Below are 22437 nucleotides of genomic sequence, written 5' to 3' on the forward strand. Positions count from 1 at the left end.
TGTTTTTAAGAACTTATAAAGGCTTGTGACAAAAGGAAACGATGGATGAGGAGAGGGTGGTTGTGAGGAATGGGGAAGGTGGAGTGGAAGAGTTGTGGTGAGGAGAGAAGCACCAGCTTATTCTAGAATCAACACGAGACTCGGGGGTGTGATGGTTAGAGCATCCGCTCTGAGTCCGAGAGGTCGGAGGCTTGAACCTTTGCCGAATCATACCAGACAAAAAGTGATATGTGCTGCTTCTTTACTTGACACATTGTTTTTTTTAAAAGAGAAGAGCATGAACAATCAACCATAAGTTGGCAACACAAGTGTATGCTCTTATGGGCCAAAAGGCCTATTCCTGCATTGAAGTTACTTATAAGGGCACATGTATTACATTAATGTTGATGCAGCAGATTAAAGAAACAATCACTTTTAACAACCATTTATAAGTTTATTTTGTTACAATCCTCGAAAAGAAGACAGCATGGCTGAGCAAGAAATGTTATAGCTTTCCAAAAAAACAGAAAATAAATGGATGGAAATAGAAATTCGAATAATATTACAAGTATAATCTTAACATGATGACTATTAATATTCATATTTATGCTACCCTATCAACCACACCTCCGGACCCTAAAGCATATCAAAACAAGTGAAATCCTTCAATACAGTGCATGTGGTGAAGCAAATGAGTACACTAATGTTAAAAAATGCAATTTATGCTTTTTAAGTTGAAAAACAATTAAAAAGCGTACTTAATATTTGAAATGTAAAAATCTTGTTATTATTGTGATAAGCACCTTCATATATAACAGAAGGAATGAAATCGTTCGATACAGCATGGCAGGGGGTCGCAAAAGAATGATGTAAAAAAAATAATAATCATAAAGTTAATGTACAGACAAACAAATGATGAGTAAAATGTAAGCTTTGCTGATGAAAAGATGAAAGCAAAGCTAAAATATTTGTTGAGCAAAACATTGAAACATAGTGGTAATACCAATTACATAATATTAGTTATATTGTTATTATATAAAATATAGACGAACACTTTTTGAATTTAAGCACATTTAATTTTTGCATATTTTGAATGTACAGTACAAAGTTATGAAAATAATTCAAATTGTCCCTGGTTGAAAGAACCACTTATCACTTTGCCACCAATATCTGCCATAATTGTAAGTAAATTTCAACTACTAATGCATGACGAAACACTTGTTTATGGCTGATATTAAAGAGAATGATGGCATAAGAAGAACTTAGCTTTCAGCGTTTGGCGTTCGGCGCGAAATACCATGGTGGGTGGAAATGAAGTCTTTCATTCGTTCGTACATGAGAGGGGAGCGTTTTTTGTTTTTTTTCCATCAAGCAATAAATTCAATGGTTTTCACATATATAACACATTCGTTTCACAAATTTCCATTGAAATACTCGGGTATTTCCGTCAATTGTCGCCATTTCCGTCTAGATTACGCACTGCCATCTACCGGACGGCCGTCAATGACTCACTTGAGGCACATGGGGGGGGGGGGGACACCGGGGACATTTCAAACTCAGTGCAATAGTATACAGCGCATGAGCTGTAATAAAGGGTGCTTTGACATTTGCTCCAAAATGTGCGCTACCTGCTGCAATCACAAACTAATGGGTGGTTATAATTTTGAGGAGATTCCATGGGGATAAAACCTGTAGATGTTAGGCAGGCTCAGATATGAGCACATCAGCACTGCCCGACATTATAAAAGAGAGAAAAAACCTGAGGATCTATTGGTTTGGCAGATCAAAAAGCATTGTTCAGAAATAAGGATGCATTTGATAAGCAGGGCAATGATTGCATGCATGTCAATGGAGCTAAAGGTACTGACAAGTTGATCCTCCTCCTCCTTCATGTGCAGCACACGGCTGTCGATGAACAAAGAGCAAGAAAGCAATGTTTTGAAAAAAAATTAAGGTAAATGTCTGGATGAAAAAAGTCCTTTTTCGAAACAAAAAAATTCTGAACAGATTTCCTTCCCCCCAAAAATAATAATAATAAATAAGATTTGCCTGAATGACATTTACCTTTCCTTCTATGCGATCGATATTCTGACGGAGTTCACACCTTTCCTTGTCCATCTTCTCCAACTTTAACCTCAGCTGCTGGATTTCATCCTATTTGGGGCACAGATTAGGGCATGGAATGATCACAAAGCCACCACACAGCAGTAAGACTTCACTCGGCCTGACTAGCCCCACAAGGTATCGGCACTCTGCTCGGGTGGCTACACCAGCTTAAGTCTGTACAAAAAAATATCAAAACCATTCGACTAATCAGATCCACAACAGTAGTTGCAAAACGAAGAATCACCAACAACAGCAAGACCGTTTGAGATAATTTCACTGCAATTAAAATGAGCAACAGTACGCGTTTCGTTATCATTACACAAGCTTGGATTTTATTTATACTGTATCTGGACTGGTGGATAAAACAAAATAATTGTTAAAAGAAAAAAAAAATCGAGAACAATGCCACTATAAGTAGCTGCACTGTGAACGCACATCCTTAGCCTTGAGCTGCTCCTCTCCGAGCTGCAGCTGAATGAGGGGTCGCACACTCGTAAGCACCTTCCACCAGGGCCAGTCTTTCACCAGGTGGTTCTTCATGATGTTCCTCTGAATGCAGCGAATTGCCAGCTCTTGAACCTATGGATTGATAAGATGGTGAGCAACGATTACACTGATGCAAAAGAGTACTACTAAACTGGCTGTGCAACATCCGATGAGGATGAGAACAGCATTAGGTGACCGAAGTCAAAAATAAAGAGGTTACATATAACAAGAGTGAGAATTGCCTTGCAATACATGTCCCTTACAGGTCCCAAAGAATGTTCTTATCCCTATATTGGCACGTTCGGTGCTGAAAAAAATAAAAACAAGAAAAAGAGCAATCAGAGATTGCAGACCATCACCAGGACTAGTTTTGTGTGGTGTATTTTGTGTGCCGTTTTTGCACTGGTGAGTTACATAATTAATAAGAGACATAACTAAAACTGCCACTTTATAACTGCTGGCAGTGATAACCTGGTACCAAGATGTCCCGGTGTGATGCAACCCTGCTTTGATCGGTCACCTGACCCTGACCCATGACATTTTATAGTATTATTCAATTTAATTTAGAATGGGATGAAAATAAATTCAAATCAAATGGAAGACCAAATCGGTACAGCCCTGCATTGGAGTAATCAGAAGGAACCCAAACAAGCAAAAAGAAAAGAAGAAGTCATCAGGAGGAACCTGGATAGGATTCACATTTCAGCTGCTACTCCTCTACCCTCAAATCCATCCAGGTACAGCCAAGTGAATCTCATTTAAAAATTTAAAATAAAAAAAAACAGATCAAAAATTAAATTGTTCTGTCTGCCAGACCATGTGTCCAATCAAGTTGAAATTAAAAGCATGAAGATTTTTCTTAAATCCAATATGGCTGCCAAACCATGTAACATCAAATATTCCTGAACAACCTTGTGCACACATGCCTTGGGATACATGTGTGGCTTCCCCTTGATCTCTCCAGCCATTTTGGAGAACATTTATATCTGATTTAGGGTAAATCCGATATGGCTGCCAAACCATGTGATCCATGACGTCATGTGTGTGAACCTTTTGTTCCACATCGATAGGCGATCATATGTGTAAAGTTTTGCCTCGATTTGTTCAGCCATTTCAGAATTTTTTAAGGATGTATATTATATATATATATGTATATATATATATATATATATATATACATACTCAGTAGACTAGGCGTAAGTTGGCAGCGTATAACTCGTCACTTCGCCTAAGTCGGCAGCGTCAAAAAGTCCCGAATTTATCTAATGTTAAATCGACTTACAGACTTTGAATAAAGTCTGTAAGTCGTCATCTCTAAGTCGTCACTTCGTCTAAGTCGGCAGCGTCAAAAAGTCCCGAATTTATCTAATGTTAAATCGACTTACAGACTTTGAATAAAGTCTGTAAGTCGTCATCTCTAAGTCGTCACTTCGTCTAAGTCGTCAGATGTTGTCCGTTCCTGCGCAATGGAAACTCAAGTAAATTACCACGCTTAACTCGTCACACGGAACTGCTGCCTCGTGAGAAGCCCGATTTCATGGAATCGTGATGTGCGGGCCATTTATAACTGCACTGCGTTCAGCTCAGTCAGCGAGCCATCCCACATGCATCTGAAGAGGTAGACAGGCTGTGCAATGCAGTCTCTGGTGAAGGAGTAAAGGATCGATCGAGCTTAGTGTTGAAGTCCCATCATGGTTTTATATTGGCTTGTTTTGTACATCACCGCACTCACTTTCACATCGGTATTGAGTGGTAGTCATCACGATGACTGTGTGTCATGTAATTTGTCGATGGTATATGAGTTTTCATTCTACATGAAAACTCATTCTACATTCATTCTAATGAATGAATTCTAACAGCCATTCATTCCACATTTGTCGATGGTAAATGAGTTTTCATTCCATATGAAAACTCATTCTACATTCATTCCAATGAATGAATTCTAACAGCCATTCATTCCACATTTGTCGATGGTCATATAACATCCATCACTGATGGTATACGAGTTGTCTTACAGTTGTTCATTATCTTTACTTTTGATAAAGTGATTCATGAATTCCATCTTTGCTTAATCACTTTCAAACTCACCAATGAACCCCCACCTATGCCCCGAGGATTGTGTTTCCCTTTTGGTACAATAGCCGCTTAGAGATTGTTGCGCCCTCTCACACGTACGTGTCCAGGCCACGCGCGACTTCATCCTTCACCCCACAGTCATCATGAATGCTCGCATAAGCGCAAGTCGTCACATGTCTAAGTCATCACTTTTTTCTCGGTCCCGATGGTGACGACTTACGCCTAGTCTACTGTATACATATATACATAGATATATACATATATATATATATATATATATATATTTTTTTTTTTAAACAATATGGCTGGCAAATTATGACCGATGACGTAATCAAAAGTTTTTGCAGAGCATTTTATCCCGAGATGACTCTCAAAAGTTTTCATATTGATCGGATGTAGCATTCCACATATGCAATTATGACGTCATAACGAAGACACATGTGATGTCATTATTAAAAAAAATCAAACTCAATCCCCAGGAGTACTTTCCATGTGCAAAGTTTCAATGTTTTCCTTGGTGCAGTTTCAGAGATACAGAGGTCCAAAGTTTTTCTGTTTTTCCAAAATGGCTGTCACACCACGTGACCTGTGATATCATAATTATCATTAAAACATTCCACATGAGTAGTTGCACCAATGGTGAAAAATTCGTCTCAATCCGACAAGCGGTTGCGGAGAAAAACACAAAAGTTATGTGAGGACAAACAAACAAAAAGACAGACAGACAGACAGACAGACAGACAGACAGACAGGCAGACAGGCAAACAAACGGACCCAAATGCAATACCCTCTCCTTCTGCTTGGGTAATAACTATGTACCTACATGAAGCAAAAACATGCGTATGGCTTATGTGCATATATAATCCATGTGGTTATATACCTAGGATCATTCCAATTGCACTGGGCCATGGGCCAACACCCAGGACTAAGGCCTGAAGCCTGCTTACCTGTGCTGTTTCATAGAATGGTGGCACATTATTTTAATTGGGGTTGAATTTGGCCAGCTGCCCAGCCATTGGGTGTAAAGCAGTGGGGTGGTCAGGGGATTAAGATGAACGCATATCATACGTGATGTTTTTAAATTCCAAAAAGGGCATAACTCCCTGAAACTCGAGGTTGTTCTGTAATTGATCATTATAAAGCAATGCACCAATTTCAGTTGACTGTGTTAGAGGGTATTGGGGAAAAAAAGTCCGACAAACCACAGGTAGAACAGACGGACGGACGGATGGAGAGCAAACCTATAGTCCCCTCCGGTGAAACCGGAAGGGGACAAAATATTATTAAGCTCAACATTCCATGAAGTAAACTTCCTCGTGTACCTTTACTATCCGCTTCATCATTGTCCATCATATTTTCTGGTAACTGCTAGCATGGGCGAGAGACCTTGGCAAGGTCGTCAAATTTTTACTTACGAAATCTTTATATTGATGACTTCCGTCCTCTGTGTGTGTGTTTGTTTGTAGGCACGAGAACTCGAGAACGGAAGAAGCTACCAATGTCAAATTACACCACGTGATTCAGGAGGGTGATGGCTAGCGCCGATTAGATTTTGGTCAAAATCGGTCAAAGGTCAAGGTCACAGTGAGCTCAAACATAATTCCGTAAATTCCTGTGGAGAAATGGAGTATTTTTGCTCCGGTCGACGTTATGAGTTCGTTTTAACTTCGATTTTAATTTTGTCTTCGGTTTTTGCGATCGCTTGGGATGCTTAACACTCGGCTGTCGAAATTCTGGTAAAAATCAGATGTTTTGGAGACGTTTTAAGGTTGATAAAAATATTTCATGCGCCGCGTCACGGCTAGTCACGTGGTGCAGCACGCTCGAGCAGACGTGTCGTTGAGTCACGTAAAGGTTTTGCGTGTGCACGCTGACCGTGTTTTCGATAAAGATGGTGTTTAAAAGTCATTTTTCATCCCAATAAAGCTTATCGTCGCATGCCTGACTCGCTAAGCCGTCGGATGGTGTAAAGTTTGTTTGTGGATGGCCGAATATTACGGTTTTATGACTTTGATAAAAATAATATTAAATAATTCCGTAAATTCCTGTGGAGAAATGGAGTATTTTTGCTTCGGTCGACGTTACGAGTTCGTTTTAGCTTTGATTTTAATTTTGTCTTCGGTTTTTGCGATCACTTAGGACGCTTAACACTCAGTTGTCGAAATTCTGGTAAAAATCGGATGTTTTATGAGACTTTGGTCGGGTGCGTGTCTCCGCGAGGGGCGGCGTGGTGAAATGGTGCCGAATGGTTTTTGTCCGCCTCGTGGTGCGCCGGAGACCTCAACACGGTTTCCCGCGCTGATTTTAACTTCAAATTCAATTATGTTTCCACCTTTTGCACTGCATAAGGTTGATCGACACTGAAATAGAGCGAATTCGACCTGAAATTCACTTTTATCGAGAGAAATACATCGAGTGCGTAGGGTGGATGTGGTTGCCGGTGATGCCGCGGGTCCGTGCAGGCACGCGAGAACCCAAAACTGTCTCCTTGAGGGACCGTTTATTGTTAGGGTCTGCGTGATCAATGTTTGCATCTTTGGGGGTTTTGGGACACACTCTGCAGATTTCTGTAAGAATTCCAGTGTCAGGGAGACGTTTTAAGATTGTATAAAAATATTTCACCCGCCGCGTCACGGCTCGTCACGTGGCGCAGCGCGCTCGAGCAGACGCGTCGTTGAGTCACGTAAAGGTTTTGCGTGTGCGCGCTGACGTCATCGCGCTCGCCCCAGCGTCTTTCGAGTTGGGGGGGCCGTCAAGTGTGACCTTTACGTTACGTTAATCCGCGGTAACTCGAGAACGGAAGAAGCTACCAATGTCAAACTACACCACGTGATTCAGGAGGGTGATGGCTAGCGCTGATTAGATTTTGGTCAAAATCGGTCAAAGGTCAAGGTCACAGTGAGGTCAAACATTCGATTTTTGATGGTTTGGTACAGAATCATCGTAGAAACTTCTGGTTTGTGTCGCTACCTTCTCTAGAGACAGCTTTTATTAGACAAGGTCAGAGGTCAAGTTGACGATTTCATAAGTACCAGTCTATGAATGCTTGTTTTTGTTTTTTTTTTAAATCAAAGAGTACCAGTTTGTGAAGGAGCGTATTACTTGGACAAATGATGTTTGCAAGATGCTTTCATGACGCAAAATAATCAAACAACGGACCAACATGAAAATATTACATGGTACACAGATGTGATGTCATCCCATTCTACCTTGAAGGCATCCACATATTTAAGTCAAATTTTTTTCTCATGCAAAAGGAAACAGGAAGAAAAAAAAACAAGCCGGTAGGCGGCGGTGGGTCACCAAGCATGGAAACTATAAGACATAGAGCAAAATGGATGTCATATAGCGGATAGGGAATCACCTTAAGATTATGCATATCAAATGTCATCCAGTTCCATCTACTGATAACTTCTCGGTATCCATTTAAATGAAAAGTACCGAAAATGCGGTTTGAAATTGGAAATCCCCAAAGTTTGAGGGGGTTCTGTGAGTGAACAAAGATCTAAATCGAAAATCCGGCTCGATCGTTTGTGCACAATGTATGCCAGACGATAAGTGTGAATTTTCATGACCATCCGACCATAACCCCAGGAGTAGCATTTGGCGCGAAGGCACCTCCAGCTCTCGCATATTATCGATTTTTGCACTAATTGATCTTTGACCCCTGACCTAAGCGAAATCGGTCAATATGTCCTGAGGAAAAGTTGTAGTACTCATTGAGTACCATGAACCTGCAAAGTTTCATTCGTATCAATGCACTCACCTGGTCGCTAGGGGGCCTTCAATTTTCGCCAATTTTCACGCATTCCCTAATTGTAGGGGGCGCTGCGGGTAAAGTATTCCATATATCACAAAAACCGGAATAGATTTCATAGAGCATCACCTGTAGATCATTCATGCCAAATTTAATAACCCTACGTGGGATAATGGCTTTCGGAATTGATTTCGCGTGAACGGTACCGATTTTGAAGGTTTTTCGGTTGTTGCTGGGGAACCAAAGCATCCCTAGCAACCATCACAATTTCCAAAGCACTCTGTCATAAGATGTACCTCCCACCTGAGTTTGGTCAAAATCCGCTAACGTTTACTACCAATTATGGTGATGACAAACAAACAAACATCCAAACAAACAGACAGAATTACTGACAATAAGGGTCACCTATTTTGGTGACCCAAAAAGTACATTTCTGCAGAAAAATATTCCCCCCACAGATGGGAAACATGAAGAACATGCTTACTCACGATCTTTTCTAGACTCATTTACCCTTCTCAAGCCCACCCCTTCCTGTCCAGGTGAGAGCGATTTCTCCCTCCGAGTTTCCCTTTTTTCGTTTTTTCCATTTTTGACTGACAATTTAAACGAGATATCTGCGATCACATGAAGCGATTGCCTTGGAAAAGCCTTCTCCACTACCCGCGATCCAATGATGCCCATATTCTATTCGGACGGCCATGTGACTTTGACCTTCAACATTTAGGGATAGAGTGTAAATTTAAAAAACGTTTCCCCATCGACAATCTCTCTATATAAAACTGTGTATTTGTGTATTTGTCTGTACCCCTTCATAAGGATGATTTAAAAAGGGCTTTAAAGGCCAATCTTTTCACGTGACTGTGTGTTCCCTCGGGTCTATTTTTCAGGATTAAAAAAAAAACTCGAAAAACATTTTGCAACTTTTTTTTGTATACATTGTCAATGCTTTCCTGGGAAAGCCACATTTCCATGTTGGCCTCCAAAGCCAGTCGCCGACTGGGCATCCTCCATCGTGCAAAGTCCTTCCTCGGCACTCCTGAGCTCCTGACCAGGTACAAAGCTTTCGCCCGCAGCCTGATGGAGTACTGCTCTCCCCTTTGGGCTGGTGCTCCTGCCTCCCACCTTTCTCGGCTTCACGCTGTGGAAACCAAGGCATTTAGGTTCATTGGCATCTCTCACGATGAGGCTGAGTCTTTGGGCCTCTCACTCTCTCACCGCAGGCAGGTTGGTGGTCTTTCTATCTTCTACCATCTCCTCTCCGGTCTCCCCCTCTCCCCCTACTCTGTCCGCGATATGTCTTCACCATATATCTGCAGGACACTCAAGGTCCGCAAACAACCCCCTTCTTGTAAAACTACCAAATCACGAATCACTGCTTACCTTCACTCTTTCATTCCTCTTTTTTCCCGCCTTTGGAATAAACTCCCTCACTCTGTTCAATCCCATTCTTCCCCCCAGGCCTTCAAAACAACTGTTCACTACGACCTCTTATCGTCCCCCATCCAAAATCTTGATCTTTTTTTACCCCCGTTAATCCACCCCAATCCCTCCTCCTTCAAATTCCCTGCTTTCCTTCCTCAGAGTCCCTGTAATGTCCATCTTGTATATCACATGTACCACGCCCCATCCCTCTCCGTTCCACACATCTCCGAATGTCTCTGTTACCCACAGTTTTGTCCTCTTCAATCGCCCGCCCCTCTTGTCTCATGCCCCCCCCCCACACCCCTTGCTGTGCGTTGTGTGTTAACTAGGTCACATGTTGTGGCAGCTATGTTGAAAAAAGGGAAAAACTTTGGACCTCTATCTCTGAAACCGCACCAAGGAAAAAAAGCGAAACTCGGCAGACAAAGAGTACTCCTCATGGGGAATAAGTGATTATTTATGACATCATAGGTGTCTTCGTTATGGCATCATAATTGCATATGTAGAATGCTACATCTGATCAGTATGAAAATTTTTGAGGGTGATTTTAGGATAAAATGGTCCACAGAAAAAAAAACATTGATGATGTCATCAGTCACGTGATTCAGCAGCCATATTGTTATAAATAATAATAATAAAAACCTTCAAAAATCGCTGAAGTGGCTGAAAAAATTGAGGCAAAACTTTACACGTATAACCGCCTATCTATGAGGAACAAAAGTTTCCACATATGATGTCAGAGGTCACATGATTTGGCAGCCACATTGAATTTACCCTAAAACCAATAAAAAATCTTCTCCAGAACGGCTGGACAGATTGAGGGGAAACTTCACACAAATGTCCCCCAAGCCATGGGTGTCCAAGTTTACAGAATAATAGAAAGATCACATGGTTTGACAGCCATATTGGATTGAATAAAAATATTAAATAATGTTTTCTCTGGAACCGCTTAATCAATCGACGTGAAACTTCACAATTATGATCTATCAGTGATGGGAAATAAAAGTTTTAAATTTCAACTTGATCAGACGCATGGTCTGCAGCCAGAAATATATATATATATATATATAAATATATACATATATACATATATATATATATATATATAGATATATACATACATATATATATATATATACACATATATACATACATATATATATATACATATATATATATATATATATATATATATACATATATATACATATACATATATATACATATACATATATATATACATATATATATATATATACATATATATATATATATACATATATATATATATATATATATATATATATATATGCGCAAGTCGGGAGCGTGTAACTCGTCACTTCCCCGAAGTCGGCAGCGTCAAAAAGTCCCGAATTTATCTAATGTTAAATCCCTTTGAATAAAGTCTGTAAGTCGTCATCTCTAAGTCGTCACTTCGTCTAAGTCGTCGGATGTTGTCCGTTCCCACGTAATGGAAACTCAAGTAAATTACCACGCCTAACTCGTCACACGGAACTTCTACCTCGTGAGAAGCCCGATTTCATGGAATCGTGATGCGCGGGCTATTTATAACTGCGCTGCGTTCAGCTCAGTCAGCGAGCCATCCCACATGCATCTGAAGAGGGAGGCAAGCTGCGCAATGCAGTCTCTGGTGAAGGAGTAAAGGATCGATCGAGCTTAGTGTTGAAGTCCGATCATGGTTTTATATTGGCTTGTTTTGAACATCACCACACTCACTTTCACATAGGTATTGAGTGGTAGTCATCACGATGACTGTGTGTCATGTAATTTGTCGATGGAATATGAATTTTCATTCCATATGAAAACTCATTCTACATTCATTCCAATGAATGAATTCTAACAGCCATTCATTCCACATTTGTCGATGGTCATATACCATCACCGATGGTATATGAGTTGTCTTACAGTTGTTCATTATCTTTACTTTTGATAAAGCGATTCATGAATTCCATCTTTGCTTGATAACTTTCCAACTAACCAATGAACCCCCACCTATGCCCCAAGGACTGTGTTTCCCTTTTGGTACAATAGCCGGCTTAGAGATTGTTGTGGCCTCTCACAAGTACGTGTCCAGGCCACGCGCGACTTCATCCTTCATCCCACAGTCATCATGAATGTTCGCATATGTGTAAGCCGTCACATGTCTCAGTCGTCACTTTTTTCTCGGTCCCGATGGTGACGACTTACGCCTCGTCTACTGTATGTATATATATATATATATATATATATATATATATATATATATATATATATATATATATATATATATATATATATATATATATATATATATATATATATATATATATATACACATACATATAAATATATTTATTTTTGAATAAGGCTCATTTGGCTGTGCCTGTATGGGTTTGGGGTAAAGGAGTAGCAGCTGAAATGCAAATCCTGTGCACGTTGCAACTGATGGCTTCATCTTTGCTTTTTACCCCTCAGCCCAAATTGGGCTGAAAAAGGGGTATTGTCGTCATAGGCGTTGTCCGGGCGTCCGTCTGTCAACTTTTGGTTTCCGTCGATTTCGAGGAGAACGCCTTGTGCGATTAAATCCATTTTTGCAGGGTGTGTTGGGGTTGAATAGAGGAAGGTTCCTTTCGAAAATGGGCGTGCTGCGATTTTCAATGTGGCCTCCATGGCAGCCATCTTGAAATTGGTTTCCGTCGATTTCGAGGAGAACGCCTTGTCCGATTAAATCCATTTTTGCAGTGTGTGTTGGGGATGGGTAGAGGAAGGTTCCTTTCGATAATCAGTGTGATGCGATATCCAATATGGTGGCTAGGGTAGCCATCTTGAATTTGCTTTCCGGACAATAACTTGAGAACGGCTTGACAGTTTGATTTTATTTTCATGGGGGTATAATGGGGCTGGTTAGAGGAAGGTTCCTTTCGATATACAGCACAATCCGATATCCAATATGGCGGCTAGGGCAGCCATCTTGAATTTGGTTTCCGGACAATAACTTGAGAACGGCTTGACTTATTGATTTCATTTTTGTGTGATATAATGGGGGTGTTTAGAGGAAGGTTCCTTTTGATATTCAGTGCAATCCGATATCCAATATGGCGGCTAGAGCAGCCATCTTGAATTTGGTTTCCGGACAATAACTTGAGAACGGCTTCACACATTGATTTTATTCTGGCGAGGTATAATGGGGTTGAGTAGAGGAAGGTTCCTTTCCAAAATGGGCATGCTGCGATTTTCACTGTGGCCGCCACGGCAGCCATCTTGAAATTGGTTTCCGTCAATTTCGAGGAGAACGCCTTGTCCGATTAAATCCATTTTTGCTGGGTGTGTTGGAGTTGAGTAGAGGAAGGTTCCTTTCGAAAATGGATGTGCTGCGATTTTCAATATGGCCACCATCTTGAAATTGGTTTGTGTCAAGGGGCTGATGGGTTACGCCTGCTTTGCGGTGCTATTTTTGCTTGTTTGGGTTCCTTCTGATGACTCCAATGCAGGACTGTACCTATTTGGTCTTCCATTTTATTGGAATTGAATTAATTTTAATCCCATTCTAAATTCAATTGAATAATAATAAACATCATTGGTCAGGGTCAGGTGTCCACTCAAGGGAGGCATCTTTATACCCAATCATCACTGCCAGCAGTTATAAAGTGGCAGTTCCAATTATTACGCAACACACCAGTACACAAATGCCACGCAAAAGTCCTGGAAAGGGTCTGTAATCTCTGATTACTCTTTTTCTTGTTTTAGTGTGTTTTGTTCTTTACTATAAAACAACTACACTCCATGTTATCCACATTACCATGCAGGATGTTTTCTGCCAATTTATTCAGGCTAATCCTAAAAACAAGCAAGAGATCGAGAAAATTTGCAGTGACCTTCCTCTTTTTGAACCTCTGCCGGGCAAGGTAGCCTCGACACGCGGCCTGGAGTCGTGTGATCCCACGGTCTGTGCTTGCTTCACGCTGTGCATCCAACCGAGACACCAGCCCTGCACGCAGAAATACCTGTGGAAGAGCAAATGTGATTGGTGAAAAGGAAATGAGAAATAACAATGTACAGGGTGAAGAGATAGAGAACAATATGGACGATTCAGGACTTGAGGAAGAAAAGGCATTTCTTGAGATGAAGAAGTGCAGACGTGACAAAGTGATGAAGGTAAGACACCTGGCTCGTGCCCAAATGATAGCTGCTTTTCTCTAGATCAAGGTGCTCTAACATTTCTTGCACAGCCTGTGAAGTAAAAATACAAGAATGAACAAACACAATGAGGAGAACACAATCCAGAACACTCGAGAAAAAACATTTTCTTTTAATCCAAGCATAAACAAGTTGAATCTGCAAATCAAAATAATTATCTGAAGAAGGCCAGATGATTTTCCTAAACACTACACCATCCTAGAATTACCCCTTTGCCTGTCTCCTTCGAGAATGACATTTCCCCCCCCCCCTTTACTTTATAAGACAAAGGTAGAACTGACAGTGGGCCAAACATCAAGGGAATGAACGAACAGAAAAAAGACTGGGAAGAGGGGAGAAAGTTGAACTGGCAAGTAAAAATGATTGAGTTAACGAAAGGAATGCTTCTTAGAAATATACAGCATCTCATTTTAAATGCTTACTCAGAATTTACAACCAGCAACAACACAAGATCTTGTACAACCTTTTTGTAATCGCTTGCTGTTTGCCCAGCCACCTGCTGCTTTCCACCAGGTAACAAAACGTCATACCGGCGACAAAACTCAGAGAAGAGGATCTGTTCTGGGTAGCCTGTGGGGAGACCGTGTATTGTTGTTGCAGTTCTAACAACCACTACTAAGCATTAAAAGAAATGCCGTTCGTCAGTGAAGACAAATATTTTCTTTACACCGAATTTGAATGCAACAAAAGCAACTGTTTTGCCAGAAATCTGTTATGCGAGTTATTTGTCATAGCACTATGATAGGCCACAGGGATCTCCAACAAGCTACACGAGTTATTATTTTCTTTGACATAGCTACTGTAACTGCAGTCCATGAAGCTGAGCATCATCATCAATCTAATTAATGTATCAACTTCACCTTTAGTCAAAGTTATTGCCAATTTTTTTTTCAAAATGGACTTTATCACCAAGGTATATAGCTCGAGCAACAAAGCCTGTATCAATTCGTAGCCTGTGCGAGCGACGTGCCAATAATTTAGAGGCGAACATCGAAGCTGATAAATCATCCATCACATACTAAATATATTAGTATTTATTCTTCCATCAATTACGCATGAGGATTCAAATACATCAGACGTGGATAATCATGTCCAGTATTCAATAAAATTCAACAACGACATTTCCAAACAGAACAGTTAATGGAAATTAGCAATGCTCAAAATGGAATATTATCGAATAAAAAGACATACAAGATTCTCTATACAAGTATTTATATGTTTCTAAAATAATAACAAAATAAATGGACAGGAGGTTGGTGTGTGTGTGTGTGTGTGTGTGTGTGTGTGTGTGTGTGTGTGTGTGTGTGTGTGTGTGTGTGTGTGTGTGTGTGTGTGTGTGTGTGTGTATGTGTACATCTGTGTGTTTTAGGAAGGGATTAAAAGTAATCAGGATTTATAAATTTGGAAACCCATCATGACAAATGCATACATGGCAAGTTGGAATCAAAACTGGGTTATTTATTTATTTATTTATTTATTTATGAGATGTGATCGGAAGTGACACTGCGTGAGGAATTATGGAGGATGGTGACGTGATCTCTGGTGAGAGAAAGTTCATGACGTCACACAGCCAATTGACGAGAGGGATACATTGCGTATTGGCTCCAGGTAGTTCCAGCGGTGTGCATGTTCCATTACCAATCAGCTTGCAGAGCACTTGCCAAGCGGCTTAAACACTCAAGCAAGCACTCCAATGAAACGCTAGCTGCTTGGTAACTCCAGGGTTGTGTTCAATTATCAAAAAGCTTTCTATCGCTTGCCAAGCCAGCCATTCCTTATCAAGTGTCGAATGAAATGCTTGAGTGCTAAAGCCACTTGGCGAGCACTCTACAAGAAACTTGGTAACTGAACGCATCCCAGGTCTATCGGTCTGTGTGTCAATCTTTGTGAGTTGAATGGAAGGGAAACGTTGCGTTTTTCAAATTGATCGTACTTTCCTTCTAACACAGGTTTTGACTACAATAGAATGGCTCTGCGGGTTTTCAGAAGCAAAATGGGTCAAATCCGTGAAACCCGGGTCACTTGCCATCTATGCAATGCTGGTTGCATTCTATAAAAAAAGTAGATAACATCGAAGAACAATGAATTAAAAGTAATCTGAATTTGGAATACACATTTTAGGTCAGGTAGTATTGACATGATGTTCACAGGTCAACCCTCTGATATCCATGAGCCTTATTTTTTGCCAACCAAGATATTTTTGCCCAATTATATGAGCCTTAGATATCGCCAACTTCCAGTGTGATGATGCCAATTCCTGTTGTCATATTTAGCCAACTGACAGGGTGCAACTCCAATGTGTCCTTAATTAATATGGAGATTTTGCCCAATTTCTCTATTATGATGTTACTGGTGGCCATATTATGTTTTGGTTCAACTTCTTTTCATCAAACATTCCCATAGTTCGTCAATCATATATTTTAAGTTTCACATTGATCAGTTCAGCGGTTTCAAAGAAGATGAAACTTAAAGGTTTTCCTTTGATCCAATATGGCTGCCAGACCACGTGACCAATAACGTCATTGTTATCAAGTTTTTTCCTGTGACATATCGCAGGTCTATAAGAGTTCCGAGTTGCTGTTGGGGTTCTTGTTGGGGTTTGATTTTTGAAATGTGCACCCATTGGTCGAACAGCTGCCGGACCCCACCCACATTTGTTGCTCGACTCCACACACCAGGCATCCAGACAAAATGACATGGCTGCCATCTTAGGCCTCAGATGTCAGGCCTGTATCCTCTGCTGATCATATAATGTAAGGGTCTGTTGCGTTAGATTTTAAATGGCTTTGTTTGGGTCGAGTGTTATTTACAATGAGGGATCCCGAAAAATCTAATCATATGTCGAATAATAGTAATGTTTAAATCAATCCTGTCAGAACACACGGTACATCAGAACGCATGGTAATCACGTTATGTAAGTTACTATAAAAAATAGCATTACGTAATTTTTGAATGGCCTCACATTGGGGTTAAACAATCCATGACCGTGTGACGAAGCATCTCATTCTGATATAACCATGGCGGAGGTTGACATGGATAAGAAGTGTCAAGTTAATCTTTTCATAGCGCAGTAAATATGCATTTCCCAATCACGCTGTTCATATTTTAAGAGGGCTTTAAATGCACGTTTCCCAATCGGCCCGTTACCAAATTTTGTCGAAGGTTGTGACCACAGTATCGTCATTCTTGTATTTCCTATGTGTAGTCGACCACACATGTAACGTTTCGCATCGATCAGTAAAGCGGTTTTAGAGAAGAGTTTTTAAAGGTTTTCTTATGATGACGTTATTATTAACAAACTTCAGTACTCTTGGGTAGTTGATCACAAATTTAAAGTCTCGCATGATTTGGTTAAGTGGTTTCAGAGAAGAATATTGTTAAAAGTTTTCCAGTAATCCAAAATGGTGGCCAAACGAGATCGAAATTCGAGTACTTTTGGGACCTTTAAACCTCACGATGACCTACTTATAGGTGGGGGGGGGGGGATGCCATGAACAAACTTTAATTCTACCACACCAAATACCATTTTAGCCAAGTTTGGTCACAATCTCATCAGCAATTTCAGAGAAGAAGTTGCAAGTGTTTACGGACGGATGGCCGGACACACAATCCCATAAGCTCACCTAAACAATGTTCCAGGTGAGCTAATAAACTATAAGATATCCAGCAATTATTACAAATTAACCCCCCCCCACCTGCCCCCTTCAACTGCACTCCTCACCCCTCAACTCCAAACCCATCTTTTAAAATTCACAACCGAGTCAACATTAAAAGCTTGTGAAGTTTATTTGGGGATTTGTTACTAATTCCGCTTTTACACAGTAAAAGTTCCAACATCAAAATGAATTTCTAAATGCTCAATGTATGGTCATTCTAAGGAAGACATCTCAGTTTTTTTTATATTGAATATCTCGGCTCATGGAAGAGCGAGATGACAGAAGCTAAAAGACAATGTACCGACAGTGGGACAGTGGACACATGCAAGGAAATGATGGAAGAAAGAAAGTTTGAATTAAATAGAGTTAATAGCGGTATAAAATGGCAGTGATGGGGATGGCATTACTTGCTTGCAGCCCTGTATAATGTGATTGAACAAACTCTAAAATGTGGTTCCACAAGTGGGAGAAAAGAGGAATAAATAAATAAATAAATAAAGATAGATAGATAGATGAGTTGCCATTGGCACCAAGTACAGATTTTGACAGTTTATCAAGGAGATGGTTCGTGAAAGAATTCGTCCATCCTGGAGTTCCTGTGGAGGATCAGAGGGCTGAAAGAGCAGAGGAAGCTGGACCGAAGGAAAGGCGGTAAAAAAACACAAGGGCTACAGACATGCCTGGGACGTGAAAGGAACACACCCTCATGCCTCGGCCTCATCGTGGGAGATTCCAATAATAGTGAGAGCATTAAGTTCCACACAACACAGGAGAGACATATGTGATGCTTGGTGCCAGCCCATAGTTACTTTGAGGCAGATGGGAGGCAACCAAACAAGAAGGACAGACTGAAGAGAAGCAAAAGCAACAACAGGATTTGAGAGCATGGGCACTGATGCTATATACGTGTCACTGAAACAGAGTCGAGGACTGGACAGAACTTTCTATCCTCGTAGGTGAGAAGGGCACAGAGAAAAGTAGACAGTGGGTATGAGCGGGTACGAAAATGACAAAGCAGGACAGGTTGGATACAAGAGATCTGGCGGTAAGCACAGATTTACGACATTCTGCCTTAAATCTAGCAGAGTCTGCAGTGATGCCGTCTCAGCTGAGGGAGGTGATGGATGGGATGCATCCATCATAAAAGGAATAAACAAAATGCCACTATTAATGTGAGGAAGGAGACTGGTCAGAGTTCAGCCTTGGGATTTGCAAGATGACATTTTCTGGCTTTTATGCAAAAGGATGGACACACTCGTTGCATTCCAGAGTGTGACCTAAAGTTGCCATTAGATTACTTTCGGTTTGGGCTCTCCACGTGTGCATGGTAACATTTGAGCAATGATTACATTGAGGATCCTCTCCTCTGTCCCACCTCATGAAAGCTGAGTTTTCCGAACAGGATTCGTCCTGTTTTGTGTGTGTCATCCGTCAGTGTTGTTATTTTATCCAGGGCAATATTTGATGTAAATTCGTTCGTCGTTTTGTATTGTTTATTTGTATTGTCGAGGCCTAAATGGCCTTTTCCAAAGCCTTTTTTGGATAGAAAATGTGCCCTGCTTTAGTTTTAGTCCTGCGTATATTCCCAGGTATACTATTTCTATTTACTAAACACCATCCATCCTATCCTATTTCATGTTCCTCACCTCATTTCAATATATATTTCACTCCACGACGACTCATTTCTATTGAATTTCCTTCTACTCCTAGTTCTGCATTCCCCAACCCCCCTTCCCCATTAAATATAAATGCTTCTCAAAAAAACAACAACAAAAAAATGGCGAGTTTGGTTTGGGTCTGTCAGGCGGTTTCTGAGAAGAAGATTTTTGAATAAAATACCAATATTTGTGGCAAACCCCCTCCCCCCCCCCTTATAGAAGGCACATACGGATGGGCAGCACAACCCCATGAGACCTTGCTGTTCTGATGCATCGTACCAAATTTGGTCTATAATCAGTCGGGTATTTTGAGAGATTTTTTTTCATGAAATGTTAATGGACGGGTATACGGACGGATGGCCAGACACCCACTCGATGAGCTTATTTCAGAGAAAAAAAAAACCCTAAAAATCATTTTGAGAACACATTTCAACATATGTAACTTTCATCAATGCCGCATGTGTGCTTCTCTTCCATCACGAATGGTTCTCTTCTTCTTCTTCTTCTTCTTCTTCTTCTTCTTCTTCTTCTTCTTCTTCTTCAAAAGGATTCTTTTTCTGAGGTTTTTGTCTGCTTTGGGACTTGTCCACAACTCTCACCCCTCCCCCAACTCATACAGCAGAGCATTTCTCCCTATGTTTAACAACTGCTCAAATCTCCCATCCAATTATGTTTATCTCCATCTGTCAAAGTTGGGAATATGGAATCAGCAAAATCATCCAACACCACCCCATCCCCTCAAAGCTTCATGTCCTCTTTTTCTGCATCCCTCCTCACCCCACTCACTAAATGCTCTCCCCTCACCCCATTGCTTAAATGCTTCTGACTCACCTAACCCTCTAAAGCTGACCCCAAAACCCCACACACTCAAACCTTCTCCACACCACCCCACATACTCAGACCTTCTCAAACACACCACACACTCAGACCTTCCCCCATACCCTACTCCCCCCCAAAGCCTCACCTAGCCCCAACAAAGCTTCCCCCCATCCTGCACCCAATCCTTCCTCCCACCCCGCCAATCCAACGCCTCATCCCATCCCCCCCATCTCCACCCCCATCCCACCATCTCTAAACATCTGGCATCTCTGTTCTAACCTGGCAGGTTTCTAAATCCAGGCCGCTGCCGATAAACCAAACAGTATCTGTTTAACAGGATCCTTCCTCCCACAGGACGTCCGAGACTCCTTCGTGTCTCTCCCCGATTACTGTCCTCTGATTTGATGAGCTTGAACCATGCTCCGGCAGTGGAGTTGCACTTTACATCAATAACTCAATTTCCCACTACCCTTGTACTGACCTTCAAACCTAAAAACCCCCAGGAGTACCTCTGGTTGCAACTTCCCCTCTGCTCCTACCTCTTGTTCATCTGTGTTGTACCATCCTCCTCACAATGACTCCTCCATCTACATCTCCATCTCCATCTCCATCTCTCACATACACAACATGGACAAACTTTTAACCACTCATCTCAACTCTCCCGCTCTTCCTCATTAGTGGCGATTTTAATTGTCACCATGCAATTTGGCTGGGTGTTGGTACCTCTCCCATCAACCATGGCACTTCAGCAAAGGACTTCTGTGAAGCCATAGGACTGACTCAATATGAAAACCTTCCAACCTGAGTTTCTCCAAATGGCAAATCCTCCCTTCTGGGCTGAGTGATTCCTAACTTTCCTGCAAATGTCTCCTGCTCTTCCTCTGCTCAAATTGATTCATCTGATCAGATGCTTGTGAAAGTCAACATCTCTCTGGCTATTCTTAGTGAACTGCCTCAACAGTGGTGTGAGTCTGGCATTTCACACAAGCACTGGCATTTCACCCTAGCAGATTGGCAGGGACTGCAAGCAGCCATCTCTCTTCAGGACTGGTCTCCCATATCTACTGCCCTTGATGTTAACTCAGCCTAGGAATTCTTCCATAGAAACATTCTCATTCTCATTCTCATTCTCATTCTCATTCTCATTCTCATTCTCATTCTCATTCTCATTCTCATTCTCATTCTCATTCTCATTCTCTCTCTCTCTCTCTCTCTCTCTCTCTCTCTCTCTCTCTCTCTCTCTCTCTCTCTCTCTCTCTCTCTCTCATGCACAGATTCACTCCACCTCGTCTTCAATTATCCCACCCTTCCACCCACTGTGGTGAGGCTGTTGCTCTGAAACAACATCTGCCCAACCTCAATAATGAACTTTTAAACTTGTCTGATTTTAAAAATCTGGTGGCACCTTATTAAATCTGTCGCTGGAGTATGCTCCCTTTCCATCCCTTCCCTTTCCTTACTTCAAAAGACACCACAGCTGACTCCGCTCATGAGAAGGCTGAATGCCTCAATTATGTTTGCTTCAAAATCTTGTACCCTCAACCCCTCGCTCTCGGAGCCCAACCTTCCCTGTCGTCTCCAAATGCTCCTGGACTGTGTGTCCTTTGCACATGAGAAGGTGGAGAAGGTTCTTTCAACCCTCGACTGACTCATTACTGAACTCGACGGCATCAGATCATGTGTCCTAAAAACCTGCTCTGCTGCTTTTGCACATCCCCTCTCTACCCTTTTCACCCTGTCATTTGTGCTGGGTCATCTTCCATCTGCTTGGAAATCCACCATCACTACTGCACCACATAAAGTGGGGCAAGAACTGATCCCCTTAACTACAGACCTATCAGCTTACTTCCAATCATCGGCAAGGTCATATAATCCATCATCACAGTTAATATGAAATTCTTCCTTTTCTCACCTCAGATCACCTCAGATGACAAATTTGGTTTCACACCAGGTCACTCGACCTTGGGCATGCTGCTTCCACTCTCACAACAATGGATGAGACCCTCAATGTCAGACATTAAATCAGGGCCATCTCTCTTGACATATCTCATACTTTTGATACAGTCTGGCATCTCACCTTTCTCTCCAAACTCTCCGCATATGGCATCCAAGGCCAACTGAACACATAGATTACTGACTTTCTCTACTCTCGTAGCCAACGTGCGTCACTCCATGGAATCCTTTCATCTCCTCTCCCTGTCAAGGCTGGTGTTCCCGTTAGCAGTGTTCTGGGCCTTTTGATTTTCCTGATCTTCATCAATGATCTCTCTGACTCTGGAAA

General features: G+C 41.3%; 1 protein-coding gene across 9 annotated transcripts in view; it reads right to left on the bottom strand.

The window, feature by feature from the left end:
- The window catches only part of MYO18A (myosin XVIIIA), a 380371-nt gene that overhangs the window by 280489 nt on the left and 77445 nt on the right, over window positions 1-22437 (bottom strand). For all 9 annotated transcript variants that reach the window (XR_015057662.1, XM_085879337.1, XM_085879342.1 and 6 more), the window contains 5 exons: window positions 14487-14593; window positions 13991-14056; window positions 13702-13830; window positions 2521-2664; window positions 2044-2133 (listed from right to left, as the gene is read on the bottom strand). Coding sequence is in view for 8 of the 9 variants with exons in the window: in XM_085879337.1 (XP_085735463.1) it covers window positions 2044-2133; window positions 2521-2664; window positions 13702-13830; window positions 13991-14056; window positions 14487-14593 (536 nt within the window). In the remaining variant the exon portion in view is untranslated. The remainder of the gene's footprint in view (window positions 1-2043; window positions 2134-2520; window positions 2665-13701; window positions 13831-13990; window positions 14057-14486; window positions 14594-22437) is intronic.

The sequence above is a fragment of the Eptatretus burgeri genome, chromosome 4 (assembly GCF_056783735.1).
Source record: "Eptatretus burgeri isolate ZD-2024b chromosome 4, Ebu_testis_v1, whole genome shotgun sequence".
Lineage (NCBI taxonomy): Eukaryota > Metazoa > Chordata > Myxini > Myxiniformes > Myxinidae > Eptatretus > Eptatretus burgeri.